At 38.8% G+C, this 12,397-nt stretch overlaps 1 protein-coding gene across 2 annotated transcripts in view; it reads left to right on the plus strand.

Annotated features, from left to right (window-relative positions):
* HEATR1 (HEAT repeat containing 1) overlaps positions 1–12,397 on the plus strand; it is a gene marked incomplete at its 3' end in the record, with an annotated part of 47,346 nt that overhangs the window by 20,287 nt on the left and 14,662 nt on the right. For both annotated transcript variants that reach the window (XM_082854594.1, XM_082854595.1), the window contains exons 21-29: positions 3,879–4,048; positions 4,666–4,824; positions 6,151–6,393; positions 6,652–6,783; positions 7,890–7,993; positions 8,165–8,308; positions 9,410–9,528; positions 9,624–9,745; positions 11,290–11,418. In XM_082854594.1, the coding sequence (XP_082710720.1) occupies positions 3,879–4,048; positions 4,666–4,824; positions 6,151–6,393; positions 6,652–6,783; positions 7,890–7,993; positions 8,165–8,308; positions 9,410–9,528; positions 9,624–9,745; positions 11,290–11,418 (1,322 nt within the window). The remainder of the gene's footprint in view (positions 1–3,878; positions 4,049–4,665; positions 4,825–6,150; positions 6,394–6,651; positions 6,784–7,889; positions 7,994–8,164; positions 8,309–9,409; positions 9,529–9,623; positions 9,746–11,289; positions 11,419–12,397) is intronic.

Genomic DNA, 12,397 nt, shown 5'->3' on the forward strand with positions numbered 1-12,397 from the left:
AGACCCTATAGTGATTGATGATGAGAAAGTTGATGAGGATGATGGAATCATTTAAGTATCAGAGGAATGAGAGTGGCCTGTGGAGAATTTGAACATGCTCTTGATTAAGGTTTTTATTCCCAAATCACTTGTTATAAATTTTCTATGAAAGCAAAGTGAATGATCATACATTTTCCCCAGAACAATTTCTCAATATTTATCTTTTATTAGCTCCTTGAAAGAGCACATAATTACAGTTGTAACCAAAATTTTGTTATATGTGAGATAGATATACAATTTTAAGTTTTACTTACACAATAAAATCCCACGAATGTAATTTTTTCTCCACTACTTACTGAAATATTGCAGTCCCTTTTTAAGGTAGATTTACTTTTAAGAAGGTTTATTCAGGTTTTTCGGATGTGAATTTCCTGGACACTTTTTTTTAACATCTTTATTGGACTATAATTGCTTTACAGTGTTGTGTTAGTTTCTGCTGTATAACAAAGTGAATCAGCTATATGTATACATATATCCCCATATCCACTCCCTCTTGCGTCTCTCTCCCACTCTCCCTATCCCACCCCTCTAGGCGGTCGCAAAGCACCGAGCTGATCTCCCTGTGCTGTGTGGCTGCTTCCCACTAGCTATCTATTTTACATTTGGTAGTGTATGTATGTCCAGGCTACTCTCTCGCTTCGTCCCAGCTTGCCCTTCCCCCTCCCTGTGTCCTCAAGTCCATTCTCTACGTCTGTGTCTTTATTCCTGTCCTGCCCTTAGGTTCATCAGAACCTTTTCTTTTTGTTTTTTAGATTCCATATATATGTGTTAGCATACGGTATTTGTTTTTCTCTTTCTGACTTACTTCACTCTGTATGACAGACTCTAGGTCCATCCACCTCACTACAAATAACTCAATTTCATTCCCTTTTATGGCTGAGTAATATTCCATTATATATATGTGCCATATCTTCTTTATCCATTCATCTGTTGATGGACACTTAGGTTGCTTCCATGTCCTGGCTATTGTAAATAGTGCTGCAGTGAACATTGTGGTACATGACTCTTTTTGAATTATGGTTTTCTCAGGGTATACGTCCTGGGCATTTTTTAAACTTTTTGAATGAATACATTGTAAGCATCTTTCTATATTAATAAATATAGAATTATATATATTTTTTAAATGTCTGCAGAATATTTTGTGTGGAGATACCATAGTTTATTAAAATAGTTATCTACTGTTAAACTTATGAGTTTTCAAAAAAACGAAGTCATAAGTAGTTAGATTTTCTAATTAGGTGTGAAATGTGCTATCCTTTGGCATCAAAGGCAGTGGCTTCTGAGGAATATATGCCTCTTTGTACATAGCATGACCAAAGGACCTAACTTTTCCTCTGGTATTGCTGCAAGATGGGCTCCTTTTCTACCCCTGCTGTCTTGCCTTCTGTCACCTCCCCACTTCCTGAAGTACTTTTGCATTTATGCTGCCTAGATATGTCACAGTTACTCCACTGAAAACAGGAGAGATGCACTCTGTTCTTCATGGAAGCTCAAGGACCACTGGAGTCCCCCAGGGCCTCAAGCAGAGGGCTGCTTCCTCATTGCACCTGTCCTCAGAGCACTCCACTGTGAATCCACAGTGAGCTTCTAGCCATACCTTTTCCCTTAGGAGTCTAGGAAGTGTTGGCTGGTATTTGTTTTCATATATTTACAAGAAAATATTATGCTGTGCAAAAGAAAAAGGGTTTGCAATATTAATATAATTGTATGAGTTAACTTTTTGTCAGTGGCTTGGGAATCTAACCAGTTTTTTCACTTTCTTTGCAAATATGTATTCCAGCTCAGGCTTGCATAGAGCAAGTCTTTGCTAAATGAACAAGAGTTTAACGTTTGTAAGCTGGAGGCTGCTGTTGGTTTGTTATGCCTTATCAATATAGTAAGTTTATCTACATGTTTAAAAGCAAAACTCAAGTATTTTTTTCAGCTTTTATGTAAAATATGCTATTGCAAATCTGAAAACAATTAGTTGGGAGAATGAAGTCACATAGACTTTGAAGTGGAAGGACATACTTAACAGCTGCTTGCTTAAATAATGTAGTTTAACCCACCTTGGGTTCCAGTTACTTACTTGAACATAGTAACCGTAGTAGTTAGTACTTTGTTTTTGAATTTGGCTTTTTCTGAAAGCTCTGCCCCACTCTACTGGGAATTTTAGCAAACAGATATCTTGGCCTGATGCTGCCCTTTGTATGAATTCAACTTCTCAGCTGTTCATTTTTGGCTTTACTTTATAAATTAATGTCATGGAGACCAGGAAGGATTTCCAGCTTTCATATGACCTTCTTGGAAGAGTATGAAAGCTTATCACACTCTTCCTTAGCATTCCAGAAGTAGTGTATGTAGAATGGATCATTTCCAGCAAGATAAAAATCACCAAAATTTGCCCCAGTAAATAGTATGGAATAAAGCTTAAATAACTAATTACCATAAAAGGAATTTAGATGTCTCTTTATCCTGGAGACTTTTCTTCAAAAAACCCTGATTCACTTGATTTCTACCAGGTCCTTGAAGCCGGTTATTTCAGTGTTATTGAAGTGGGCAGGGCATAGAACCAAGGAAAACTTCCAGATTCTTTGTCTAAAACCAACACAACATCCTTACAGATAAAAGGCGATGGCTGTGTTTAATAATGATGCAAAAATTCTAAATAAAATACTTGCTGGGTCCAGCAACATTATTTTAGAAAATAAACATTTCCCCAGAGTTCATTCCAAAATACAAAGTTGGTTCAAAACAAGGTATTCTATTATATAACTGGCTAGAGAAAACCCATACAATCATGTCCAAAGATCTGAAAAGGCATGAGATAGAAATCAGTAATTACTCCTAATTAAGTGACAGCAGAGTAGGAGTAACATGATGAAAATACTTCTCAAATCAAAAGCTAGTATTTTTGCCACGTAATTGGCGAAACAAAAGCATTCCTGTTAAGTGCATCATTTTTACTGAACATGGTTCTAGAAGTATAGTTGGCAAAAATAGATACGTTTCAGATACTAATGAGATGTATGAATGACAAAGCTGATATCCCAGATCTGTGGGGTTCTTAGGTTGACTGTTACATAGGACATCTGCTAGCCATTTGCAAACATTAAAGAAGCTTGACTCCAACCTTATTCTTTAGACAAAAATTTCACCTGAACTAAAGATTTCACATTAAAAAACACTTAGTTTTAGTGTTAGAAGAAAATATGGAATACTAGAGGTAGATACTTTTAAAACTCTTTTAGAGTGGGGAGCACCTTTCAAAGCAGCATGTAAAACTAGAAGAAAAATTCTTCCATAAAGCTATAAAATTTCCACATCAAAAAGAAAGTGAAAACAATCATCTATTCAGGACAAAATATCTGCAAAGTGTCATGCACAGATGGGTTATTTCCTCTGCACTCTTCTTCAAGGATGTATGTACAGGGTGTTTGTTGCAGCAGTTTTAATGCCAAAAGACTAGAAACAATCTAAACTTTTACCAGTAAGGTAAAATCCAGTAACCAGTAAAGTAAAATACAATGGAGCATTTGTATACGGTTTTAAATGGATATTTAACGTAGATATGTATGTACTTATATGGAAAACCTTTCCAGTATACATTGAGATGTGATAGCAGTTGCTGCAGAACAGGGTATGTATGCTGTGGTCTCATTTGTGTGTTTTCAAAAGAATATAACAGAAAATGTCTAACACTTCTCTAGAATAGAAAACAATTAAACAGTGACTGGTCTTCAGAGAGGGAGCTGGAGTTGAGAGGAAAACTTGCATCATGCACCCTTTGGTACTATTGAAGTTTTACACTGTTTCAATGTTTTGAATCGTTACTTAAATTTTTTTCCCTTTGGTTTTAGTGGTGACATCTCTACTCGTTAATCTGGGAAGCCCCATAAAAGAAGTACGTAGGGCTGCCATTCATTGTCTCCAGGCCCTCAGCGGAGTGGCATCCCAGTTTCATCTGATCATAGATCATGTGGTTCCTAAAGCAGAGGAGATCACCTCAGATGCCACCTATGTTGCTCAGGTAAACTCAGTAGCAAAGAAGATTGAGAGTGTGTATGCCCGTGTGGACACATGAACCTTTTTCTCCTTTCTTGACATTCTGCTTTGCAGGGATTTTTTTTTTTTTTTTTTTTTTTTTTTTTTTTTGCGGTACGCGGGCCTCTTACTGTTGTGGTCTCTCCCGTTGCGGAGCACAGGCTCCGGACGCACAGGCTCAGCGGCCATGGCTCACGGGCCCAGCCGCTCCGTGGCATGTGGGATCTTTCCGGACCGGGGCACGAACCCGTGTCCCCTGCATCGGCAGGTGGACTCTCAACCACTGCGCCACCAGGGAAGCCCTGCAGGGATTTTTATTGACTAAGTCATTGAATTTAGAAATTGATACGTCAGTGTCTGCACATCTTTCTTCCCCCATTTTAAAAAGATAGCAATGCCATGTTTCATTTCTGCTATCTTTTTACTGGCTAAAAGGCCAGTGTTTAGCTTTTGATAGTAAGCTACCTGATGGGTAGTGATACCCTTTCCTATTAAGGGTATTGAAAATCATGAGCAGTGTCGCATCATTTGGGAAAGAATCTTCCATAAGTAGTACATGTAACTTTTTTTTTTCCAATCCGGTTTTCTTTTTTTGTATACTAGGATTTGGCTACTTTATTTGAGGAACTACAGAGAGAAAAGAAGCTGAAATCTCATCAGAAGTTGTCTGAAACTTTGAAAAACCTACTTTATTGTGTATATAGTTGCCCATCTTACATTGCAAAAGATTTGATGAAAGTACTTCAGGACGTCAGCAGTGAGGTATGTGCAGTTTAAGTGGGCTGTCCAATCCATGTGATGTTACTAAAGATTATTGTAACTGCTCACATGTGTGTAAGACTTTGTGAGAGTTGCATATATACACTCAGATGTGAACATTTTATTAATTTGGGAGGGGGAAGAGTTGAGGTGGAGAAAAGAGATACAGGATACAAAAAGCAAATATTAGTGAGTTTCTTTCCATTTTAAAATTGTGTGTTATCCCTGTCTCATCACTGATGTGATTTTAAATGAATTTTACAGTTACACAGGGAAAAACACTGGCGATGCACTGCTGAAAAACTGTCAGTTTTTGTTTGTTCTTCAGGTGAAAATCCTCCACAAAATAATATATTTGAACATAAAAGTCTGTGCACATTCCAAAATCATTTACTCATTTTTAAAATGTATGTGGCTGTACATTTTTCTGTGGGGAGAATCCAAAGCTTTCATTATGTTGTCAAGGAAGCCTGTGATTCAAAAGAAAGAGGTTGTGAGTCACATGTTTGTGTGGTGGTTTGTGCTGGTACAGAAAAACTGCTTCTCATCCTTGTGTTCCAAAAACGCCCATGGACCTTACCATTCTTGGACTGACTGCAACTTGAACTAAAAGAGGGATCAAATGGAGTAAAAGCCATTTGATAATATTGTCTTGTTGTAAGCAAACAGATGGCCTTTATCAGCTCTGTGTCGTCCCTGGTATAAACAAGGAATTGACAGTCTTGGTCTGTAAAAAACCAAGTAGTAAATATTTTAGGCTCTGTGGGCCATACAGAATGTGTTGCAGCCACTTAGCTCTGCCATTGTATTGCGAAAGCAGCCTCAGACAGTATGTAAACAAATGAGCATGCCTGTGTTTCAGTAAACAAAATTGACAAAAACAGATGGTCCTCTGGACTTGGCCTGCAAGCCGTAATTTGCTGACTCCTGGTTGAGTTATTAAAGACTTCAGATACATAATTTGAATTAATATTAATTACACAGCATTGGAAATGTAGTGTAGAAAAAGCACAATTTATTTTTATAGTCCAAAACTTGAGTGTGTATTTCCTATTTTCAGAAAGTGTTAGGATGCTCACAGATTATTTTTCCTGTCATCTCTAAAGGGTTTGGAGCTTTTGACTGTTACAGACTGAACTGTCAGAGGGGACCTGGGTGCCTTAGTTGGATTAATAGCTATCCCTGTGTCTTAAGAGGTCATTATTTTATTGGTTTTTCCTCCAGGCTAAGCTTCCAGTCTTGCAGCATATCTTCGGATATCTTTGTACAGCTAGCAAAAACTCGTATCCATATACGTAACTATTTACTAATACATTTTCCGAACTTTAGATGGCACTTTCTCAGCTGTTGCCTGTGATTGAGCAACTGTTAGAAAAGATCCAGAAGGAGCCCTCAGTTGTCCTGAAAGATGAGGTCATGGCTCTGCATCTCATTCTGGGAAAATACAATGAATACTCAGCTTCCCTTTTACATAAGGACCCGAAGAGTCTAGATATATTTGTAAAAGCTGTGCACACAACAAAGGAACTTTGCACAGGAATGCCAACCATTCAGATTACAGCCCTCGAAAAGGTCAGTGATTTCTGTCAGAAACTAAAGCATGTTCAGGGTTTCAAAGATCTGTAATGTCTTACTTCAAGAAAATAGACTGGGCATATCTTAAAGGAATATGATATATTTGACCCATTTTGCAAAACTGAATGATGTACATGAGTCATTTAAACTGACAAAATGGAGACCAGTTTCACATTGTAAAAGAGAATGATAGAAAGATCATGTTTGGAATTGAAGTTTGTTCATTTATCTCAATTGCCTTTTTTCTGCCTCTAGATTACGAAGCCATTTTTTGCAGCTATTTCAGATGAAAGGGTTCAGCAGAAGCTTTTGTGCACATTGTTTGATCTATTGGTGAACTGTAAAAACTCACATTGTGCTCAGACTGTTAGCAGTGTTTTTAAAGGGGTAAGTTGCAAACTTCCTGCCATTTGTTTATTGATGTTTACTCTCTTCCAAGTAATACCATGTTTAAGTTTCCTCCATTTTATAATGCTTTTAGGAAGTCAGATGTTCCCATTAACCAGAATCATGGAAAAGGAAGTCATAGAGAAAGTGCAAAATCAATGTTATAAGTCTTCATCATTATTTTTTTATTATTATTTTTTGCGGTACGCGGGCCTGTCACTGTTGTGGCCTCTCCCGTTGCGGAGCACAGGCTCCGGACGCGCAGGCTCAGCGGCCATGGCTCACGGGCCCAGCCGCTCCGCGGCATGTGGGATCCTTCCGGACCGGGGCACGAACCCGTGTCCCCAGCATCGGCAGGCGGACTCTCAACCACTGCGCCACCAGGGAAGCCCCATCATTATTTTTATTGTATGAAATAATTATAGTTTTGAACACGTAGGGTGTATGTTAGTTTGGATCTTACTCATATTAGGGAGGATCTCCCTCTTATGCAAGAACAGGAATGAATGGTGGCTTCATGTTCAGCTGGGTCGTGGATTATTCTGCTTGGTTTAAATAGCTGTTTAATGACATATAGAATGGAATTGAGAATCTGCTCATTGGTTTATATGTATATTGAAACCTAGCTGTAGATCAGAATAACCACCTAGTTACTTAGTGTTTTGTTTTGTTGTGCTTTTTTAGGAAAATACTTTCACAAAAATAGATAATAGTGTGGTAAAGTCTTAGTATCCAGATTCTGCAGTTTTCAGAATTTTAACATAATTACCTAGATTTCTAAGATGAGTTAAGTGGAACAAATTAAGGCACAGAGCGGTGTACATAATATGCTCTTCTGTGAGTGTGTGTGTGTGTGTGTCTGTCTGTCTGTTTGTCTGTCTGTCTGTGTTTAATCTTTATAGAGCTGTTGGTATATGGAAAATTTCCCAAACAATACATAAGAAATTGTCAGTGATATTTGCCTTTGGGCATTGGACTGGGCTGTAGGGTTGTAGGGGGACGAAGTGGACAGAAACATGTTCATTGTATCTGTTTGAATCAACGTAAACTGCTCTAATTTTAACCCATGGAATCCTGTCATCACCCATTCTTCCTTCATATTCCAGATTTCCGTTAATGCTGAACAAGTCAGAATAGAACTGGAGCCACCAGATAAAACTAAGTCCTTAGGCACAATTCAGCAAACAAGGAGGCAGAAAATGCAGCAGAAGTAAGAGCTATGAATGCAGTGAGAACACTGTTGTCCCCCAGGCCTTGGATGTTTTGGAACCATTGTGATTTTTTGATACCCATCAATTGGGCATAATCGGATACAGTCATTTTTACTTATTAGCATTGATAATGTTTACTCTTCTAACTTTTTGTCTTGTCTGTTTCCCAGAAAATCACAAGATCTAGAATCTGTTCAGGAAGTTGGAGGTTCTTACTGGCAAAGAGCAACCCTCATCCTAGAATTACTGCAGCACAAAAAGAAACTCAAAAGTCCTCAGATATTGATACCGACTCTTTTTAACCTGCTGTCAAGGTAATGACACTTGCCTTTAATCTGTGAGAGAATGAGATTCTAATTCTTGCCCATCTTATTTTATTTAACATTCTCTTTTCACATTCACTTCTTGCTTAGCTAGTCTGTAAAATAGAGCAAGTTGAATACTATAGTTGAAAGATTTAAAGAATGATTATAGGAACCTGTTGCCAGGGCCCGAAACTAACCTTCATCCTGTATTACGTAATAAATGAGCGCTTTCTCTGGCCTACTTTCCTTCCTCACTTTCAACACCATGTCCCCGGGGGCATCATTACTTGTATTTAAGGATATAGCGTGACACCCGCTATATTTTTTAGGTGTGCGTTATTAGATAGCTATAGTGTATGCGTTGCATCGCGGATGTGTGCTCTCGTCCAAAAAGAAAGTAATTCCCAAGGTTGTCCTCTAAGGAGATTTAAAATAGGTTGATGGAAGGTGCGATAGAGCGGAGAGGTAATGTGACATAAGCGCCTGCCTGCACTAGAAGAATCAGAGTTAGAAATCTTACGTCATGTTTATAGACTTGATGTTTTTTGGTTTTTTTAGTAAGTTTATTTATTTATTTTTGGCTGCGTTTGGTCTTTGTTGCTGCTCGCAGGCTTTCTGTAGATGTGTCTAGCAGGGGCTCTAGGCATGTGAGCTTCAGTAGTTGTAGCATACGGGCTCAGTAGTTGTGGCTTGTGGGCTTTAGAGCGCAGGCTCTAGACTTGATTTTTTTTTTGTTTTTTTTTGCGGTCTGCGGGCCTCTCACTGTTGTGGCCTCTCCCGTTGCAGAGCACAGGCTCTGGACGCGCAGGCTCAGCGGCCGTGGCTCACGGGCCCAGCCGCTCCACGGCACGTGGGATCTTCCCGGACCGGGGCACGAACCCGTGTCCCCTGCATCGGCAGGCGGACTCTCAACCACTGCGCCACCAGGGAAGCCCTAGACTTGATGTTTAAATAATGTTAATATTTTATTAACATTAAATGTTTAATGTTAATGTTTTATTTTAAATTAAATGTTTATTTAATATATGTTCTGGACAGTGGTCATTAATGCAGCACTGAAATTGTACAACTCTTTCATTTCCCATCATTTCTCTTCTGGGCATCCTGAAGGTGTTTAGAGCCTTTGCCACCGGAGCAGGGAAGTATGGAATACACCAAACAGTTAATTCTAAGTTGTTTGCTTAACATCTGCCAAAAACTCTCTCCAGATGGCGGCAAAATACCAAAAGGTGTGTGATTTGTTGGAAGGAAAGGGGGGAAGGATTATCTACTCTGAGTATGAATGTACCTACCACTTAGAGATTTTTTATTTCTCGCCCTGTAGATGTTCTCGATGAGGAGAAGTTCAACGTGGAATTGATAGTTCAGTGCATCCGCGTTTCCGAGATGCCTCAGACCCATCACCATGCCCTTTTACTTTTGGGTACTGTTGCTGGAATATTTCCTGTAAGTGTTAATGATTTAAGACTTAAGCAGATATTTTTTTCCGTGGAAATGCGTAGGCCTGCACTGTTCTGAATTCAGTGGACATTCTGGATCTTACAGCGCTGATGGGACTCTTGGCCCTGCTTCTTTAATAGCTGAGACAGTAAGCTGGTTGATCTTACTAAGCTTTGGTTCCCCTTTTTGTGAAGTGGAGAATAATAGTAACCTTCTTCGTAGGATTGTTGTGAGAATGGGATTGGATAATTTATTGTTAGCACTTAGCATGGTGCTAGGTGCAATGTAGCTATCCAATAAGTGGTGGTATTAGTGTTATTTGGAAAAAATCCCGTGAATCCTCAGGTAATCCTCACACAGCTTTCAACCAGTGACTTAAAATTAATTTGATTATAAAGTACGTCAGTTAAAGAAATTGTGTTCCTTATAGAAATACGTCATTTAAAAAATTTTGAAGAGATTGAAAATATTTTCATGTAGGGGATTTAGGTCAGATGTACTTAACCTGGAGTTGGTTCTCCATGACCTTTAGCGGGTCTCTTAATCTACTAAAATCATATATAAGATTTAATGTGTATGGGGTTTTTTTCCCCCTTGGTGTAGAGTCAGTAGATCTCAAAGGGGTAGATATTCCAGAAAAAATTAAGAGTCATTGATATTTTTCTTTTGTTTTCATTGAAATATAGTTCGTATGCCATATGAATATATAGTTAAATGCCACCCATTTAAAGTGTACAATTCAGTGGTTTTACTTTATTCACAGAATTGTACAATCATCACCATTATGTACTTCCTAAACGTTTTCATCAACCCCAGAAAGAAACCCCGTATGCATTAGCATTCACTGCCTGTTTCCTTTACCACCAGCAACCCTGATCTACCTTCCCTATCCTAGACGTTTCCTGTAATGGAATCTTATAATACGTGGCCATTTTTGTGTCTGTTTTGCACTTCATGTAACGTTTCCAAGGTTCATCCGTTTTGAAGCTTGAATCAGTATTCTTTTTATGGCTGGATAATATACCATTGTATGTGTATACCATATTTGTTTATCATTAGTTTACGGACATTTAAGTTGTTTCCACTTTTTGGCTGTTAACAGTTACGCTGCTGTGAACACTCGTATAGGAGATTTTATGTGAATATGTTTTCAGTATTTTCAATAGGAGTGGAATTGCTGGGTCATATGCCAACTTAGCTTTCTGAGAAACTGTCAGACTGTTTGCCAGAGCGTCTGTACCATTTTGTACCCACCAAGTAGTGTCTGAGGTTCTGTGTCCCCACTCCCTCACAGCTGTTATTGTCTTAATATAGTCATCCTAGTGGGTATGAAGTGGTGTCTTCTGATTTGGATTTTGTATTTTCTTAATAATTGATATTGATCATCTTTTCATGTGCTTATTGACCGTTTGTTTATTTGTGGAGAAATGTCTTTGCGAATCCTTTGCCTATTTTTAATTTGAGTTCTTTCTTTTTATTGCTGATTTTAATGAATCTTGATACTTGATGTGCTTAAAATGGAAAATATGGAAAAATGTGTTTTCTTTCAGGATAAAGTTCTACACAACATCATGTCTATTTTTACATTTATGGGAGCCAATGTGATGCGTCTAGATGATACTTACAGTTTTCAAGTTATTAACAAGACAGTGAAAATGGTAATTCCAGCACTTATGCAGGTAAGCTGTCTTTCCACCATCATGGGTGTTATTTTTCTGATTTTTAAGATTTTACATAGCATGAAATTCAAGTAGTGGTAAATACGTGACATGAAAAGCCTTTCTGAAATGCTCAGTTATTTATGTCCCTTAAATTTTAAAGTGGTGAAGCTAAGGAGTACTCTTGGAAATAATGTCTTTTCCAGAAATACCTATAAACATGCCGAGCTGGTTCTGCTGTACTGCCAGTATTACTATACAAGTGCCTTAACATTCCTCTGACAAAGTGCATTTACATTTACTGTGTATCTCAGGACATTGCGTCAGTTTGATAAGACCCCTGTGTAGGTCGATGAAATAGGAAGTTTTAGAGCAAATGTGTTAACATACAATTCAACAAACATTTACCAAGCATTCCCTTGAGAGCTCAGTACGCAAAGAGATGAGTGAGACCTGGTCTCTGCCGGACTAGTCTCGGCAAGGAGTGAAGACTTTGAAACTAAAAAGTAGCCTTGAACATGAATGGGCATGGCTGTCCGCTTGCGTTTTCTGTTTACCCCCACTGTTGTCACTGTCTTTCCTCATGCTATTGACCATTTCAGCGATGACCATATCCAGCACCTCCTCCTTTTAATCTTGGTACAAGGTTGGTATTCTCTGTCCAGCAAGTTAGCCACTACAGGAGACGTATATAAAAAGGAAAATAACGATATGCGTTAATATGGTATATGCCAGGGGTATTTGATAAACACTGAAGAGTTCAGGATAGGGGAAGGTCCACGTGGGCCAGGATGACCACACAGACTTTATTAAGAAGTGGACTTTGAATGGGTCTGAAGAGGAGATAGGATTTGCCCCCTGAAAGGGCAGGCAGTCCCAGCCTGGGGGTGGTGTGCGCAGTGTGTGTGAGGGACGTGGAGAGCCGAAGCGGGTGGAAGTAGGGGCACCGGGCTAGCCATTCGTGCAGGTGTCTGTTCCTTCATCCTTTCATCCATTAGGC

This window comes from Leucopleurus acutus, assembly GCF_964270905.1.
Source record: "Leucopleurus acutus genome assembly, chromosome: 14".
NCBI lineage: Eukaryota > Metazoa > Chordata > Mammalia > Artiodactyla > Delphinidae > Leucopleurus > Leucopleurus acutus.